The 18,357-nt window shown below is 36.8% G+C and overlaps 1 protein-coding gene across 1 annotated transcript in view; it reads left to right on the top strand.

Annotated features, from left to right (window-relative positions):
- UHMK1 (U2AF homology motif kinase 1) overlaps window positions 1-17,999 on the top strand; it is a 30,708-nt gene extending 12,709 nt beyond the window's left edge. The window contains exons 5-8 of the mRNA XM_007976357.3: window positions 2,147-2,223; window positions 2,372-2,470; window positions 6,458-6,546; window positions 10,793-17,999. Of these exons, the coding sequence (XP_007974548.1) occupies window positions 2,147-2,223; window positions 2,372-2,470; window positions 6,458-6,546; window positions 10,793-10,939 (412 nt within the window). The 3' untranslated portion in view covers window positions 10,940-17,999. The remainder of the gene's footprint in view (window positions 1-2,146; window positions 2,224-2,371; window positions 2,471-6,457; window positions 6,547-10,792) is intronic.
- Window positions 18,000-18,357: the final 358 nt, after the last annotated feature.

Raw genomic sequence — 18,357 nt, 5'->3', positions numbered from 1 at the left:
TCTAACTCCCCCACCCAGCCTCTGGTAACCACCATTCTTCTCTCTACTTCTGCGACATCAACACTTTTTAGAATTCACATATGAGTGAGATCATGCTGTATTTGTCTTTCTGGACCTGCCTTATTTCACTTAACATGATGCCCTACAGGTTCATCTGTGTTGAAAATGACAGGATTTGCTCCTTTTCAATGGCTGAATAGTATTCCATTGTGTATATATATCATATTTTCTTTTTTTACTCATCTGTGTTTTTCTTTTTCTTTTCTTTTTTTTTTTTTTTTACTTTTTACACATTTGTTTTTTTATTTTTATTTCTTTTAAGCTAACATACAAGAAATGAACACTTATCTGTTAATAGATACTTAGGTTGATTCCATATGTTGTCTATTGTGAATAGTGCTGCAACAAACTTGGGCATACAGGTATCTCTTAATCACACTGGTTTCGTTTCCTTTGGATGTATACCCAGTAGTAGGACTGCTGGTAGTTCTTTTTTTAAAAAATTTTTAAGAGGCCTCCATAGTGCTTTCCATAATGGCTTTACTAATTTATATTCCCACCAACAATGTGTGTAGATTCCCTTTTCTTTATGTCTTTTGTCTGTTTGATAATAGCCATTGTAGTAGATACGAGGTGATACCTCATTGTGGTTTTGTTTTTTCATTTTCCTGATGATTAGTGATACTGAGCATTTCTCATATACTGTTGGTCATCTGTATGTGTTCTTTTGAGAAGTGTTTGTTCAGGTATTTTGCCCATGTTTTAATTGGGCTGTTTGTTTCCTTGCTGTTAAGTTGTTTGAGCTCTTTTTTTTCTTTTTTCTTTTTTTCTTTTTTTTTTTTTTTTTTTTTTTTGAGACAGGGTCTCATTCTGTTGCCCAGGCTGTAGTGCTGTGGTGTAAACATGGCTCACTGCAGCCTTGAATTCATAGGCTCAAATGATCCTGGAGCTACAGGTGCATGCCACCATACCAGCTAATTTTTTAAATTTTTTGTAGGGAGATGATCTTGCCATGTTACCCAGGCTGGTCTTGGACTCCTGGGCTCATGTGGTCCTCTCACCTCTGCCTCCCAAAGTTCTGCGACTACAGATGTGAGCTACCACACCCAGCCAAATTGAGTTCTTTATATATTTTGTATATTACTCCCCTAGCTGACGTATAGTTTGTAAATATTTTCTCTTATTCTGTAAGTTGTCTCTTCACCCTGTTCATTGTTTCCTTGGCTGTGCAGAAAGTTTTTAGTTTGATGTAATCCCATTTGTCTGTTTTTGCTTTTGTTGCTTGTGCTGTTGAAGTTATATTCAAAAATTCAATGCCCAGACAATGTTGTGCAGCTTTTCTCCTGTTTTCTTCTAGTAGTTTTGGGTCTTACGTGTAAATTGTTAATCTATTTTGAGTTGATTTTTGTGTAGTTGAGAGATAAGGGTTTAATTTTATTCTTTGGTGTGTTAATATCCAGTTTTTCCCAGCACCGTTTATTGAAAATACTGTCCTTTCTCCATTGTGTATTCTTGGCACCTTTGTTGAAAATCAGTTGGTTGTAAATTTTTTTTTTCCCTGGGCTCTCTGTTCTGTTTCATCAGTCTGTGTATCTGTTTTCATATCAATACCATGCTATTTTGGTTACTGTAGCTTTGTAGTATTTTTTTGAAGTCAGGTAGTATAATGCTTCCAGCTTTATTCTTTTTTCTCAAGATTGCTTTGGCTATTTAGGGTGTCCCTATGGTTTTTGTTATAGATATTGTCCATGGGTTTTTGGTTTTGCTATCTAGTTGCTTTATTATTAGAGAAATTTGATGAAATTCAACAATCATCCCACCACTGTCTTTTTTTTAAATTGTGTTACCCTAAATATGTGGGTTTTTTTCCACTCACTGTTATAGAGTGTGAATCACTTTGCAGTATTTCATTTGTTAATCAAAAGTGTTATTTTAAATCACAGTATAATGTCATAGGTATGTATCATGAATTGCTAAACCATTTACTAATAAATAGCATTTGTATTCTTTATAGGTAAATGATTCAATAAATCATGCTACTATAATTAATGCTGTCATGAACATTTAGACATTCTTACTTTCTTTAATGGTTGCATTTTCAAAAGATTCAGTAGAAATGATAAGGCACCTATTTTTTGTGTTTTAGCATGCTTCATGATGATCCAAGCAGAAGAATTCCTGCTGAAATGGCATTGTGCAGCCCATTCTTTAGCATTCCTTTTGGTAAGTTGTATATTCTTTTATTTTTTTCTTGGTCATTTGACAGTCATTCAAGACATCCGCACTAATTTATATTCCCAAGTTCCTTTATCTGGTGTTCAACTTATTTGGGGGGATTTACATTTAACCATATTATGATGAATTTTAACAGCCCCTCATATTGAAGATCTGGTCATGCTTCCCACTCCAGTGCTAAGACTGCTGAATGTGCTGGATGATGATTATCTTGAGAATGAAGAGGAATATGAAGGTTAGTGTTTTCTAAATTATAATGTGTCTTTCTTACATAAGTCTGGAATAAACATGTCTATAACATTTTCATATTTTCCAATTTATCTAATGAGAATATTGAACAATATGATCTCTAATATATTCTCACCTTTTTTTTTTTTTTTTTTTTTTTTTTTTGAGGCAGAGTTTCACTCATTGCCCAGGCTGGAGTGCAGTGGCACGATCTCAACTCACTGCAACCTCTGCTTCCTGGATTTAAGCCTCAGCCCCCCATGTAGCTGAGATTACAAGCATGTGCCACCAGGCCCGGCTAATTTTGTATTTTTACTAGGGACGGGGTTTCACCATGTTGATCAGCTGGTCTCGAACTCGTGGCCTCAGGTGATCCACCAGCCTCAGCCTCTCAAAGTGCTGGGATTACAGGTGTAGCCACTGCGCCCAGCCCTGTCACTTTTATATTCATAATGTCCTTTTGACTCTTTCACGTTTCATCTTTACCCAGTTAATGAAGAAGATTAACTTCCCAACAGCTTCTATCTGTCTGATCTGTCTCTTCTAGCCTTTCCCTATGCTTGTGTTTCTCCATTTTAGTTATCTTTTTTGCTTTTAGCATTTATTCATTTAAGACATATTAACTGAATATTTACTATGGGATTACTTCCCATCTTTAGTATAGTAGGGGAGACAGCTACATAAACAATTATAGTTGTGATAATCTGAAGATAGGGTACTATACAATGGCAGAAAGGACAAGTACTTAATCCAGTCTTAGTAACTGGTGAATGCTTCTCTACGGATGTTATATCTGAGCTCAGTAATTTGGAGTTGCTTGGCTGAAAGTTGAGGGATTAGGAAGTAAGTAGTACAAACAGAGATGAAAGTGTCAGAAAACAGCAAATTGGTATGACTGTATCTTAAGATATTTGTTGGGGAGCAATCAGTTAAAGCTAATGAGGTAGTCAGAGTACAGACCAGTTTGCTATGTTTAAGAATTTGGATTTTATCCTAGAGATGGTAACACCAAAATACAGATATGTGAAGAACTTTGCATCAGGTATAGAATAATATCTAACTTATGGTAAGTATTCAATACCTATCTATTCTTTGTTGAATGCAGTAAAGAGTTTATTAAATAGTTTTAAATGGGAGAATGACATAGTCAAACTTGTATTTTAGTAGGGACATTTTGGAAACAGAGAGGGAGTAGGCTAAAGCAGGGCCAAACTTAGACCAAAGACAACAGCTATGAAGCATTTGCATTGACCTATTGTTACTACTACTGGAGAGACAATTTTATGTAGCGATTAAGAGTGTAGACTTACAAAAATTAGCTCGGCGTGGCGGCACATGCCTGTAATCCCAGCTGCTTGGGAGGCTGAGGTAGGAGAATCGCTTGAACCCAGGAGGCGGAGGTTTCATGTCCCGACAGAGTAGTGAGAGAACTGTAATGTCTTTGAGTCTGTGACCATTTTAAGGGTCTTGAGTTTTCATGTTGTCTATCTGAAAGAAAGTCTTGCCCTCAGCATTGTTTCAGGTCATGAAGGTACAATGACTCTGAATTTCTTGGAATCAGTTCAAAATACTACTTATGTCCTTTTAGTCTTCATCTTTGTGAAGACCTGCTGTCTTCATCACCTCATTCTGTCTACTCCAAATAATTTTGATGTCTTTAAAACTGAAGCTTGGCCTTTTTTTGAATAAACCTTTAGACTACCATATAACTCTTCTATCTTGCTATGACTCCCCCCCCCCCCCCCCCCCGCTTTGAAATACACTGAGTCTTTACATTTTGTTTAAATGTTGCTATTCAATCTTAGTGTTTAAGAATCTGAAGTGAAGGCCGGGTGCGGTGGCTCAAGCCTGTAATCCCAGCACTTTGGGAGGCCGAGACGGGCGGATCGCGAGGTCAGGAGATCGAGACCATCCTGGCTAACACGGTGAAACCCCGTCTCTACTGAAAAATACGAAAAACTAGCCGGGCGAGGTGGCGGGCGCCTGTAGTCCCAGTTACTCGGGAGGCTGAGGCAGGAGAATGGCGTGAACCTGGGAGGCGGAGCTTGCAGTGAGCTGAGATCCGGCCACTGCACTCCAGCCTGGGCAACAGAGCGAGACTCTGTCTCAAAAAAAAAAAAAAAAAAGAATCTGAAGTGAACTAAAGTGCAACAGACAATATATGGTACCATTAAATACCTTTGTTACTGTTGATGAACAGGGTCATCATGAAATAACAAGTTTCTTAGCTGGAAATTATAGTATGTGTTGGAACAGCTGTCTTGTAATCTTGATAGAGGCAGGGAAGGAAGTTAAACCTTACATTATAGACCAAATTAAATTTCAAATCAAGTAAAGATTAAAATACTAAAACAAGGGAATGAAATAGGGAAGGAGGGAAAAGAAAGGGATGAGGGAAGGAAATAGGGCAGGTGGGAAGGAGATAATTTTTTAATATAAAAAAAATTGTATAATTTTGTTTTTTAATATTCCTGAAGTTGGAAAGGCTTTTTTTGAAAATGGCAGAAAACTCAGAACCAGTATAATAAGCATTGAACAAAATCAACCCTGACAAAAATAAGAAAGATTAAAAGACAAAGGATACTTTAAAGAAAAAGTATTTATAGCTCTTACTACAGTTTATGGAAAAGGAAGTAGACAAGTCTTTTACACATATGCTTTTATTCATTATTATTATGGAAATGCTCATTAGAGCCAAACTGCAATATCTTTGTTACCCATCAACCACATTGACAGTGATGAAACATTTGATTATCCTCTTGTGGGTAAGGGTATAAGGAAACAGACATTTTTGTACCTTGCTAGAGAAAGTTTACATTGGTAAACTTTCATGGAAAGCAAATTGGAAAAATTACAAATTTATGTCAATTTTGACCCAGCATTTCTGTTTCTAGAGTGTCAACTTAGAAATACACAAGTGAGGCCGGGCACGGTGGCTCATGCCTGTAATCCCAACACTGTGGGAGGCCAAGGCAGGTAGATCACCTGAGGTCAGGAGTTTGAGACCAGCCTGACCAACATGGTGAAACCCTGTCTCTACTAAAAATGCAAAGATTAGCTGGGCGTGGTGGCACACGTCTGTAATCCAAGCTACTTGAGAGGCTGAGGGAGGAGAATCGCTTGAACCCTGGAGGTGGAGGTTGCAGTGAGCCGACATTGTGCCACTACACTCCAGCCTGGGCAATAGAGCAAGACTGTTTCAAAAAAAAAAAAACAAAAAAAAAGAAAGAAAGAAATACACAAATGAAATGAGATATGCCTGGGGGGAGTTTAATGGTAAAAGTTTGGAAGTTGTCTAATCAGTACTGGACATATTAGATAATATATTGAACATTCGTAGAATAAAATATTTTGTAACCATAAAAACAAATGAGAAAATTTTAGGTGATAATTTTATCTTAAAGGACATATTTAATATAAAAAGCAAGGTATTTGCTTTTATAATTTCATATTTGATTGTATATAAGTTTATAATAATTATGGCAGAATACAGAAGAAATTGGCTGGGCACAGTGGCCTCCCAGCACTTTGGGAGGCTGAGGTGGGTGGATCGCGAGACCAGGAGTTCGAAAACAGCCTGGTCAATATGGTGAAACCCTGTCTCTACTAAAAATACAAAAATTAGCCTGGCGTGGTGGCACCCGCCTGTAGTCCCAGCTACTGGGGAGGCTGAGGCAGAAGAATCACTTGAACCTGAGAGGCGGAGGTTGCAGTGAGCTGAGATCACGCTACTGCTCTCCAGCCTGGGCGACAGAGCAAGACTCTGTCTAAAAAAAAAAAAAAAAGAAACTAATCATTATGTGTTGCCTTCAGGGAGAGTAGAAGGTGGCAGACTATTATTTAAAATTTTGAATCATTTGAATGTCAACTATTCAAGACATAAAATTACCTCATTACTAGTTATGTATTCCTGAATTCTTTGATGATTAAAAAATTTAAAATGTTGAATACTTATTATATTAGAGCAGTTACTGTTATATGTTTTAATAATCAGATGTTGTAGAAGATGTAAAAGAGGAGTGTCAAAAATATGGACCAGTGGTATCTCTACTTGTTCCAAAGGAAAATCCTGGAAGAGGACAAGTAAGTGAATATTTTCATAATTGCAGAATTACTCAGAGGTTATTAAAATTCTGTGTTAAATGTTTTAGTTCTGCAGGAAGATGTACAACAAAATTTTGCTAAGGATTATGAGTTTTGCATTTTAATGATTCATATATTCTGACTTGTACTTTTTACTTATTCTAAAAGTTCTATAATATGCTTGCATTTTTTTAGCACTTAAAATTTTTCTTTTTCTTTTTAAATATTGGCTGGGTGTGGTGGCTCACGCCTGTAATCCCAGCACTTTGGGAGGCTGAGGTGGGTGCATTACTTGAGGTCAGGAGTTCAGAGATGGTGAAGCCCTGTCTCTACTGAAAATACAAGTTAGCCAGTCGTGGTGGCACACACCTATAATCCTAGCTACTTGGGAGGCTGAGGCAGGAGAATCACTTGAACCCAGGAGGCAGAGGTTGCAGTGAGCCAAGATCCTGCCACTGCACTCCAGCCTGGGTTGGGAGAAATGAGTGAGACTTCGCCTCAAAAAAAATACTACTTTTGGCCGGTGCGGTGTCTCACGCCTACTTTGGGAGGCCGAGGCAGGTGGATCACAAGATCAGGAGTTTGAGACCAGCGTGGCCAACATGGTCAAACTCTGTCTCTACTAAAAATACAAAAAATTAGCCCGGCTTGGTGGCACATGCCTCTAATCCCAGCTACTCGGGAGGCTGAGGCAGAGAATTGCTTGAACCTGGAAGGCGGAGGTTGCAGTGAGCAGAGATCACACCACTGCACTTCAGCCTGGGCGACAGTGTGGGACTCTGTCTCAAAAAAAAAACCAAAAACTACTTTTGAGCCACTATAAACAGTAACACATGGCCAGGGGAGGTGGCTCATGCTTGTAATCCTAGCATTTTGGGAGTCTGAGGTGGGTATATCACCTGAGGTCAGGAGTTTGAGACCACCCCCGGCCAACATGGTGAAACCCCGTCTCACATGGTGAAATCCTGTCTCTACTAAAAATACAAAAATTAGCCAGGCGTGGTGGTGGGCGCCTACAATCCCAGCTCTTTGGGGGGGCTGGGCAGGAGATTTGCTTGAACCTGGGAGGCGGAGCTGCAGTGAGCCGAGGTTGCTTTATTGCACTCCATTCTCGGTGACAGAGCGAGACTCCATCCCAAAAAAAAAAACCAATAACACCAACTGCTAAATCATGCTTTATGTCAGGTTCAGCTAGAGAAATGTTTTAGTCTAATTTTGTTCTAATTAAGTAGAGTTAGAAAGCCAGTTAGGTTAAGTTCTAATTGTAATAGAAACTATCAGTGATAGTTTAAAGAAGGAAAGTGTGCTGGACTGAGAATTCTTGAACCTGAGTTCTAGCCTCAGTATGATTAGCTTTGTGATGATCCCCAGTTTCTTCATCTGTAAAATGTGTGGGCTAAAACTGTTATCACCACATTTTCTTTAGAAACTAATTCCAAATTAAATTATATGACAAAGAATATAAGAAAATATTTTTTTGTAGGATTTTTGTTTTTTGAGAGAATTTTAGTTTGCTCTATCTTCGGGTTTCTCGTTCTTGATATTATTGACATTGAGCCTGATAATTCTTTTGTTGGAGTAGCTGTCCTCTACATTATAGAACGTTTAACAGCATTCCTGATTTCTACCCACTTTGGACAACAAAAATGTCTAGACACTGCCAGATGTCTGTTGTCTAGGGGGTGCAGTCATCTCTGGTTGTGGATTATTTTATCTTTTTGTGTGTGTATGTGAGACAGGGTGTCACTCTGTTTCCCAGGCTGGAGTGCAGTGGTGCGATCTCAGCTGTCTGCAAACTCTGCCTTCCAGCCTCAAGTGATCCTTCTGCCTCAGCCTCCTGAGTAGCTGGAACTACAGGCACATGCGCCACCACACCTGGCTAATTTTTTGTATTTTTTATAGAGACGAGGTTTTGCCATGTTGCCCAGGGTTGTCTTGAACACCTGAATTCAAGAGATCCACCCGATTCAGCCTTCCTAAGTGCTGGGACTAAAGGCATGAGCCACTGCGCCCAGCTATTATTTTATCTTTATAGCTTAGTATTATGAACATTCCTGACAACTGAAAAAATATGAAAACAAAAATATGAACACAGTTTTATTCTAGTCCTAATGAAAAGTTATTGCCAAACTAGTGATAATAGTTTTACATTTAGTATCACATACTGAATACTAATATGTATAATTCTGTCCTTGCTGTTTAGTCATTTAACTGATATTTATTGAGCATTTATTATGTTCTAGGTACCCATCATAAAAGTGGTCAAATCATATTTTTTAAAATGTGATGATAAATGCTAGGGAGAAAAACAGATTAAGGAAGAACCTTAAGGAGTGCTAGGATAGGTAGGGTGGGTTGCACTTTTAAATGGGTTAGTAGGGAAGGACATACTGAGAAGGTTATGAGAGTCAAGATTTGAGGGAAACGAGGAAGAGAATTTTAGGCAAAAGGAAGAGCAAGATCTTGAGTATTCCTGGCAGATTTGGGGAGGCCAGTGTGGCTGTAGCAGAGTGAGAAAGAAGAATAGTAGGAGATTAGATCAGAGAGATTAGGGAGTTGTAGGCGGCATACTAAGTAGAGTGAGCTTGATAGAGTATTGAGATTATATTGGCTTTTACTTGCAACTAGGGCAAGATATTGGAAGATTTGGAAAGAAGGGCTAACATGATCTGACTCAATATTAGCCCCAGTGGTCAAAATGAAGTGGAAGATACAAAAGAGACAGGAGAAGTCTTTTCCAGAGAGAAGTATCCAGGTTTAAGATGGTATGAAAAAAGTATCAGTGAGAGGAAAGTTGTTATTTTGAGAGGTTTTCACTGACATTTAAAGGAGAGTGAAAGCTGCTTTTGATAAACTCTTGGAATCACAGATTTAATCTATTTAGATTTTTGAAAATGTTCATTACCTGGTTGTCAAAGCCATTCTTCCTTTGAATTTTCTTTTTTTTTTTTATTTGAATTTTCAATTCAAGTAAACATGGTTTTATAAGGAATGTTACAAAAAACCTGAAAAATAATGAATGCGTCTGATAATGCAATTATAAAAATCAGAATTAAAATGGTATAGCCCTATTAATTTCATAATGAATTATAAAAATAAGATGACTTTCTTAGTGTGGGATAGTGTAGTATAGAAAAGTATAGCCTATCTGAAGCAAGGAGTATTATAGAAAACATGATATTCCTTCTATAAATGCATGTCTACTCATTTATTCAACTTCGATCTATAGGTTTGGGAATAATTAAGAATCGGGTAAAAAAAAAATCAGGAATAGATTCATTATTCCTTTTTGGGGTGGGGTGGAGCTGGGGACAGGGTCTTGCTCTGTCACCCAGGCTGGAGTACATACAGTGGCGTGATCTTGACTTTTTGCAGCCTCAACTTCCTGGGCTCAAGTGATCCTCCCAACTCTACCTCCCAAGTAGCTGGGATTACAGGCACGTACTACCACGCCCAGTTAGATTTTGTTTGTTTGTTTGTTTTTGAGATGGAGTCTTGCTCTGTTGTTGCCCAGCTGGAGTGTAGTGGCACAATCTCAACTCTCTGCAACCTCTGCCTCCCAGGTTCAAGCGATTCTCCTGCCTCAGCCCCCTGAGTAGCTGGGATTACAGGCGCGCGCCACCTTGCCCAACTAATTTTTGTATTTTTAGTAGAGACAGGGTTTCACCATGTTGGCCAGGCTAATCTCGAATTCCTGACCTCGTGATCTACCTGCCTCAGCCTCCCAAAGTGCTGGGATTACAGGCGTGAGCCCCTGCGCCTGGCCAAATTGTACCTCCTAATAGGTGCAATTTCCAGCAGCTTTTGACCAATATTTTTTCCTTTTTCATTTCTAAAAGTACAGAATATCATCCAGATACCACTGAAATGCAGTTGCTGTCTGGGCTATTCAACCGTATCTTTGGCAGATGTCTAGTGTTACTCACCACTCCTGTAATGACCTTGGCAAAAGATTGTACATGATTCACACAACTTGTCTTTGAGAGATTTTTCAGAGTTAAGCTGAGTTGTGAGGAAGTATTCTAAACCTTGCTGAAGTATAGTATAGTTCAGGGACCAGCAGCATTGGCATCACCTGAAAGTTTGTTTAGATCAGAAACTCAGACGACATCTTAGACCTAAGGAAGCAAAATCTGCATTTTAATAAGATCTCCAGTTGATGTATGTCCATTAAAGATGGTAAAGCGCTGGTCTAAAACAATCTTGGTGGAAATGAAATGACGTTTTTTTCTCTGTCTTCTTTCAGGTCTTTGTCGAGTATGCAAATGCTGGTGATTCCAAAGCTGCGCAGAAATTACTGACTGGAAGGATGTTTGATGGAAAGTTTGTTGTGGCTACATTCTACCCGCTGAGTGCCTACAGGAGGGGATATCTGTATCAAACCTTGCTTTAATCAGTAACCTAAGGACTGTTTCCTTTTTCTCCTCTTCCATTTCTTGAGTTATTGTATTCCACATCTGAATGCAGGAGTACCCCCTTAACCATTTTAAGAGGTACTTTGTAAATTTATTTAATCCTACTAATGTGCAGCCATTGCCCAAGCAGTGACTGCATTGCATACATTTGGCACTGAGTAGGACAAGACCTCTCAGCTATACATTGAGGGGTTTTAGAGCATCCATGTGGGCAACCCTTTTTTGTGCAGGAGAGCAGGTGTTGCTCTTCAGTATGTAACCTTAAAAAATCTTAATTATTTCATGGGTCATGAAGCAAGGATGAATAATATCATGTCTTGGTAAATACTAACAAATTTGTTAGGTTTGGTGACATCATTTACAGATTATTTCTTTATGTTGTCCAGTGGTTCTTCCTTATTGTTGATATCCATAAGCTGGCACTGGATGCTCTCAGTAATGTTAAGCAATTGTCAAGCAGCAGTTACCTACTGTGTTCTTAACACTGAGTTGTGAATTTTTTCTTAAAGGAGTACTGTAGTACTGAATATTCCTTTAAAGGAACTGCAGTGAGCCTATCTAAGTTTTTTTAAATTAAGGCTTTTAAAATAGAAAGCTGATGCTTGATCTTGCACAATTTTTATGTCTAGTATGTATGCTTGAGTGTGCGGGTATGAATGATTAGAGAAAATTTGAGTCAGTGTACTTTATAGTGTGAATCCTGTGAGCTAATACAGTCTATACTCATTTCTTCCCTACCTGTTTCACATCCGTAAGATTTAGGATATACATTTTTTGAGAGGTAGTCTGTCTGATACAGTGTAAATGACAAAACAGATAATTCCTGAGAGGCTTAGAACAAACGAGTCTAGCCTGGAGTTAAATTGAGACTTCTAAAATGATTGGAACAAAGACTAAGTTTTGCCAGATGTAAATCAACCCCTCTTTTAGTCTACTTTAGACTCAGTATTAGCTCATCTTTTTTGTAGTAAATCTATAGTTTTAAGGTGTCTCAAGATGTGGCTCTATCTACTATGATGGAAAATTGAAGTGGGTCAAAAGAATTAGATGTACAGTGAAGGGAAAAGAAAAAAATGGGCGAAGAGAGGATGGAAAATAAAGGATTCTTTTTTTTTTCTGTTTCTCATATCCCTGCTCCCTTTTTTCTCCACTTCCCTCATTCTCTGCCTCTATCCTTAGCTGAAGACAGACTAGAGGAACAGCATCCCAGGTACTTTGGCTTTTGACTGCAAGTTAGTTAAGAAAGGTGTAGATATAATGAAGTAGAAGTAGAAAGGAAGAAAAACTCAAAGAATTCTTAAAAAGGATTCATAGCAACCTAATGTGTCCCTGAGTAGAGGATGCTGCTGTGTGTGTGTTCATGGACACAAGTTGATTACATAGTTTTTAGAATTATAATTATGGATTCTTCTTATTTCATGGTAGGTTGTCTTTAAAGATATAAAAGTTAGGACGCCTTTATGAAGCACTGATTATACCAAAAAAAAAAAAAAAAAAAAGACAAGTTATATACAGGTTATTAATTTTTTTATTTATTTATTTTTTCCTAAGGAAAAAGTCTTCTATCTTTCCCTGCTGGAAGCCTCCTCATATTTCCTTATGTTTGCCATGCAGGTTGCTGAGAGTTCAATTAGAATTTGCATTTTACAGAATGAAATATATTATCCCATTCAAACAATTACTGTTTGACATTTTAGTTATTTACAATTGTCAAATTCAGGACTCTCCTTTAATGTTTATTATGAAACCAAATTTGGCTTAAGGAGGCTGATTTATGAATTACCAAAGGGTCTTTTGCCATGTTCCCCAATACATGCGCTTAGAAGGAAGAACTATTTTTTTTTATTTTGGCCCTTTCAGGGGTTGATTATAAATTGGTTTGTTTTCAAGTCAGAATTCAAGTGGGCAGAACCTGTATTGTGAAGACCTAAACTTTCCTAAATGTTCATATGGGTAGCAGATTTTGTGGTGATTAGAAACATCAGGTCCTTAAATACGATGAATATGGGATACAAAGAAATTCTTTATAAGGGCAAGTATCCTAAGTAAGCACATGTACTTTTCACTCCCCTCCTCCCCCAAAAGAAAAATCTTTACAAATAAACTGCAGGTAGTCTTCTAAGCCTAGTCCTGCAGTATGCTGCTAACATCTTGATGCCAATCTTCGCAGCATTCTTTGATTGTCATCTTATTGCTGATACATTCATACATATATTTAGTGCTTGACACTGTAGAATTTTGTTACAGAAGATGCTAACTAGATTTTAAGGGAGCTGAGGGAATAATTGATGAGTCTTGAATTAACCATGCATTTAATTAGATGTTTTTTTGTTTTTTTCGAGATGGTGTCTTGCTCTGTTGCCCAGGCTGGAGTGCAGTGGCTCAATTTCAGCTCACTGCAACCTCTGCCTCCCAGGTTTGAGCGATTCTCCTGTCTCAGCCTCTCCAGTAGCTGGGATTATAGGCGCTTGCCACCATACCCAGCTACATGTTTTATATTAAAGCCAGAGAACTGAAAAAGAAATGCCTCTGTGATTTAAATTATTTTATAGCTTAGCCCATTCTACCAAAGATCACATTAGCAGATTACCCCTCCCACCTCTGATATAATCTTTCTTAAACCTGAACCAAATGTTATCAAAAGATATAAGTTTCATGATTAGGATGAAATACATACATAGGGATTTTGATTTACTGAAGTTATTGAAAAACCTAGAATTTTCTTTTTGGGAGAAAGGGTAAAGAGGTGAGGGTTCATGTCACTTAACTCCTACCCTTTTGGGCAAATTCTGTCTCAGGTAGTTTTTCATTCCCTAAATTAATACCTGTGCTTCCTTGCCTCTCATCTTCCCAGTTACATCTTTGGGGTATTACTGTGGTACATTTTACACCCAGAAAAGGCACATACAGTGATTATTTTGTAGGAAATACTTGATTCTTTTGAAGCATATTTGGAGGGGGTAGCTAGCTAGCCACTGTCAAAACTAATGCTGTATTTACAGGACAAAAACAAGTAGAATTGGACACCTCAGTAAGAGACAGCATTAACTAAAAGTACTGACTGCCTTTTAATGGAATTTTTTAAAACTATCCTCTTGCAATAAGAGATCCACATTTATTACCACTGGATGTCTTCCTTTTTTGTGGCCACCAATATAGCAGCTCTCTTTAGAGGGATTCCCTTTCTGCTATGCCTTGAGCCAAACTGGCTGCTTTTAGAACAAAAACCATAAGTATGGTTTTACTCGAACTTCTCTTTGTTTTTATTGAGAGAAATATTGCCTTCTTTTTGGTACTCCAGCTGCTTAAGAGTGCTGAGATAAGTTAAATTATTCTTTAAAAGAAAATCTCTGAATGCTTATCTAACTTGTCTTCTAGATTCACGTTGCTTATATTTTAATTATTGAGCAAATGTATTATAAGGAATGCTGCCATGTAGAGAAAGCTGAAGAGAAACCATGGGCAGAGGCTTTTTTCTGTCTTATTACACTGGACCTTCACTCTGGTAAGGGCATCAGTTACTTTTCTGGAATAAAAGGCAGAGTTAGAGCACTTATCAGATGCTGTTTCATGGCTTGTTTTAGTTTATTCATCATGCAGATAACTAACATTTGGATATCCTTTTGTTTTGGGTCTTATTTTCTGACTGTTAGACCTATCTTACACATAATTTCTACTATCAGTGTACTTGGCAGCATGACTTTTTTTTTTGTACAATTAATTTAATGAAAATCAGCACCATTGTAAATGATAGTAATTGTAACAACATAGTTACTGGGTGAAGGAGTAGGGGAGACACTCAGTAACCATATATTTACCTAGACACTTATGCAAGGGTACATGCTAGGTGGCTTTATTCAGATTCGGGTACAGATGGAATCACATCATGACTTTGAGTCTGATGGATGTGTAGATAAAGATTTAAGCAAGTGCCTTGTGTTTCCTGGAAAATATTAAAACTCATTTGGTTTAGCTTCCCAGATGATGATAATTAATAGCACTTCTGCCTTTTTCCTGGAGTAACTTTTAATTGAGTCACATATGATAGTATAAAAGTCCAAACTTTTCTTGGTTTACTTTTTGTTTTATTTTTCATATATATATTCACTATCTTCCTGGAAATAGCCTTGGTTTACCTTATTTTTTTGTATGTGTAAAACTATTCGTGTTTGCTTTTATTCCAATATTATGTATGATGGAAAAGCCAGAATTGTCTGGCAGAATTTAATTATTCCTTGGATCTGTAGTTCTGTTTTTAGTATCAGGTTCCTTCGTCAAATTTTATTACTGTAGCTCTCTGATATAATTTTATTTCTTGTCAGTTATGGTCACATATAGACAAGTAGTTGGTCACAATTAGCTCAAAAGAATCCCCATTTCTTAAGGTGCTCAGTCAATCACCTTTATTTTGAGATGGTAGTGTTTCAAGTTAGTATTACTTATTAGCTTTCTTGATGAATATAAAAATGTTGTCTCCATCATACGGAGCTGAGCCTCTTGTGGTATATTAAGATAAGTCCCATTCTTAATCACAGAAGAACATGGATATTTTAGTTTTTGGAGTACCTAGAATTGTAAAATTTGGTTTCATTTGTTTTAGGATAGCTTCTCTGCCTGATACTGTAGGATATGTCATGTTTGTTATTGTAGTCGCCTCCCTCAGATGTTTTTCACTGTTTTTAAAACTATATGATGACCAGTAGATTCACAGTGACATGTACTTGACAAGTGCCGTGGATATTTAAGAAGGTAAATAATTTTAATATTTTTGCTGTAATTTTATAGGAGCAGTGGACTGCAAGAGAAATATCTATAAATCAGAGAGTATTTAGGAAACTTTATATTTTATAGGTGGTCATTAAAATGATCTTCAGGATGTAAGATAGTTTACACAAACTTTATTCTCCTGATAGGAAATTTTTATTCATTTTCCTACCAGTCAGCACTTTTGTTCTGCCTTGTACTGCTTGTGAGGATTAATGTTTTAAATTTGCTTTATTTGTGCTTTTCAGAGAGTTGTCATAATTGTGGCAGTTGTGTTTGTGGCTCTGTAAATGCTGGAATTCATGGGAAACTTCTCAAATGACTGCTTGAGTGTTATTTCCTGTTAAATTGGGTAGCTGTCACAATAACCAGAAGAAAGCTGGTGGCTCTTTTGAAGAAAGCCATGTATGTTTTGTTACCTAGGTTCATAGTATTTTAATTTAAAGGCAAAGAGAAGCATTCTATCTTATTTGTCTTATAAACCATTAATCTTTTTTTTGCAGAAGAGAGCTTGTTTTGTTATACTGCTTTGTATAATGGAAATAAGTCACATTCTGGGGGGAAAAACTGGAATTGTTCGTATTTTGGTTTTTTTGGGGGGGGGAATCTTTATGTGAAAAATCAGAGCTACTTGTTACCATGAGCCCTTTTTATCAACAAGATAATTATTTGTAATCACTTTTTTATCCCAGGTTGGAATTGCTTTCCCCTTCTAAGTTATCTTCCCTTAATAATATTTATGATATCAGGACAGTGAGGGTGTAAGAGCAAATGCAGTGAGGTATTCAAAAATCCTGCATATATGGACTCAAAAGTTCTTTAGTTATTTGAATTATATATAGCTATATTATTTTATTAGCATGGGTTGTCAGAAGACTGCCAATTTTAAGAGTAAAGAGGAGAGAGATAAGTAATAAAAAAATAGAGGAGAGGAAGAAAATGGCTCCCTTACTGGTCTTAGTAATCTTCCAGATAGTCAATGAGCTAAAAATGATACTTAAAGTTCCAGGTTTGGTACCGCTAGCATAGAAACATTGCCTTTCCTGCACATTCCTCGTCATTGTTTCCTCAGAAAAGTATTTTAAGAGTTTGTGAAACCAGATTAAATATCTATATTCAGTTTGGCCTAATGTTTAAAAATAAATATTTGTACTCCAGCTTTTGTGTATTTGGTGTACATTGCCACTTACGCAAATCAAGGATCAGAAAACTGGAGGTTAGCCATCTCCATTATTTCCTTTTGCACATTGGGTACAGTGGGTGGCATTAGTATGCACTAGCTGCAAAGTTACAGCACCTTAAGGAAATAAGTATATTTATTATAATTTAAAAAAAAGTTAAGCTGCATGTCTGTAGATTATTTACTTTGCAGACTGTAAAGCTGTCATATCTTTTCCAGCAGAATTTACTCTTCCATGCTTAATTCTTTTTTGAAATCTTAAATAATTTAACATTCCTTTATAACCTCTTAACAGTGTCAAATCTGGGGTAGAAGGGATTTTATTTTTTCCCAAAAGGGCTCCATCTTTGCTATCTGTTGATCACTCTTAGAAAATCTAATTAAGATCAATAAATTTTAACAGTTGATGGCATCCTGTGTCAGCTGGAGTAGTTGGTTGTGAATATTAAAACCTAGTACTATTTTCCCTCAGTAACATGTAATTGCTACATTTTTTATAAGAAGGTATGGTTAGAAAAAAATGTGAAAGATCACTTAAACCAAAGCCAGTTACAAGGAGTAATCTCTCCTGTTGGTTTACCTTCACCTCAGAACTACAAGAATATTACAATACCTAGTGAATAGTTGTCTGTAACATTTCTACCAGTTGTATCAGTAGCATATTGGTCTTAGCATTTCTTGGCACTATGGTTCTGCTGTATTATTTGTGATGTCTCATTGTTTGTGAGGTTTTGTTTTCCTTTTTTAAAGAAAAAACAAAAACAAAAATTAAGTGGGACTATATATGTAGATGTGTGTCAGTACCAAAAAGTTATTTTTTCAAATCCCTAAATTTCTGATTTCCATTCAAGTCTTTTAAACTCTTTCCTGCTGAATAGCAAAGGACTTTTATTTTCCACTTTCCTATATTCCTAAAAAGTATGAACAATGCGTTTCAGTTGACTGTATTGCATACTTTTTTGCTGAAGACTTTTTCTGTAAACACAATTGCCTTGTTCAGTTTTGTTGTAAACTGACTTACCATAAGATGCACTGTTGATAATGCTTTCTGATGTGTGTTTGATACGAGTGATAAATAAAAGCTTAAAAATAAAGGAGTTTCTTTTTAATTTCAACTTTTTCTATACTTAGTATAAATACTCAGATAACAGGTAAATATATTTATTTTATGATTTAATTTTAACTAAAAACTGCCATTAAAAATTTCCATATAGCTTTAACCACCCATTTCTAAAGAATATGATTTTTCACTTTTGGAAATCTTGCATCATATTGACAATACTAATATGTAATTTTTTATTTTGGAAAAGTGTTCTTGATATTGTAGAAACAGCCAGGTCTAATGAAAAGAACCAGAGTTCAGAGTCAGGAAATTTGTGTTCTAGTCTTGGCTGTTTTATCAACTTGGATATCTTTAATCCAGTGATTCTGCTTTGGTAATAGCTTTATTTT

Source organism: Chlorocebus sabaeus, chromosome 20, assembly GCF_047675955.1.
Source record: "Chlorocebus sabaeus isolate Y175 chromosome 20, mChlSab1.0.hap1, whole genome shotgun sequence".
NCBI classification, from domain to species: Eukaryota; Metazoa; Chordata; class Mammalia; order Primates; family Cercopithecidae; genus Chlorocebus; species Chlorocebus sabaeus.
The sequence above is the reverse complement of the archived record's forward strand: the minus strand, read 5'-3'. Positions and strand labels throughout refer to the sequence as shown.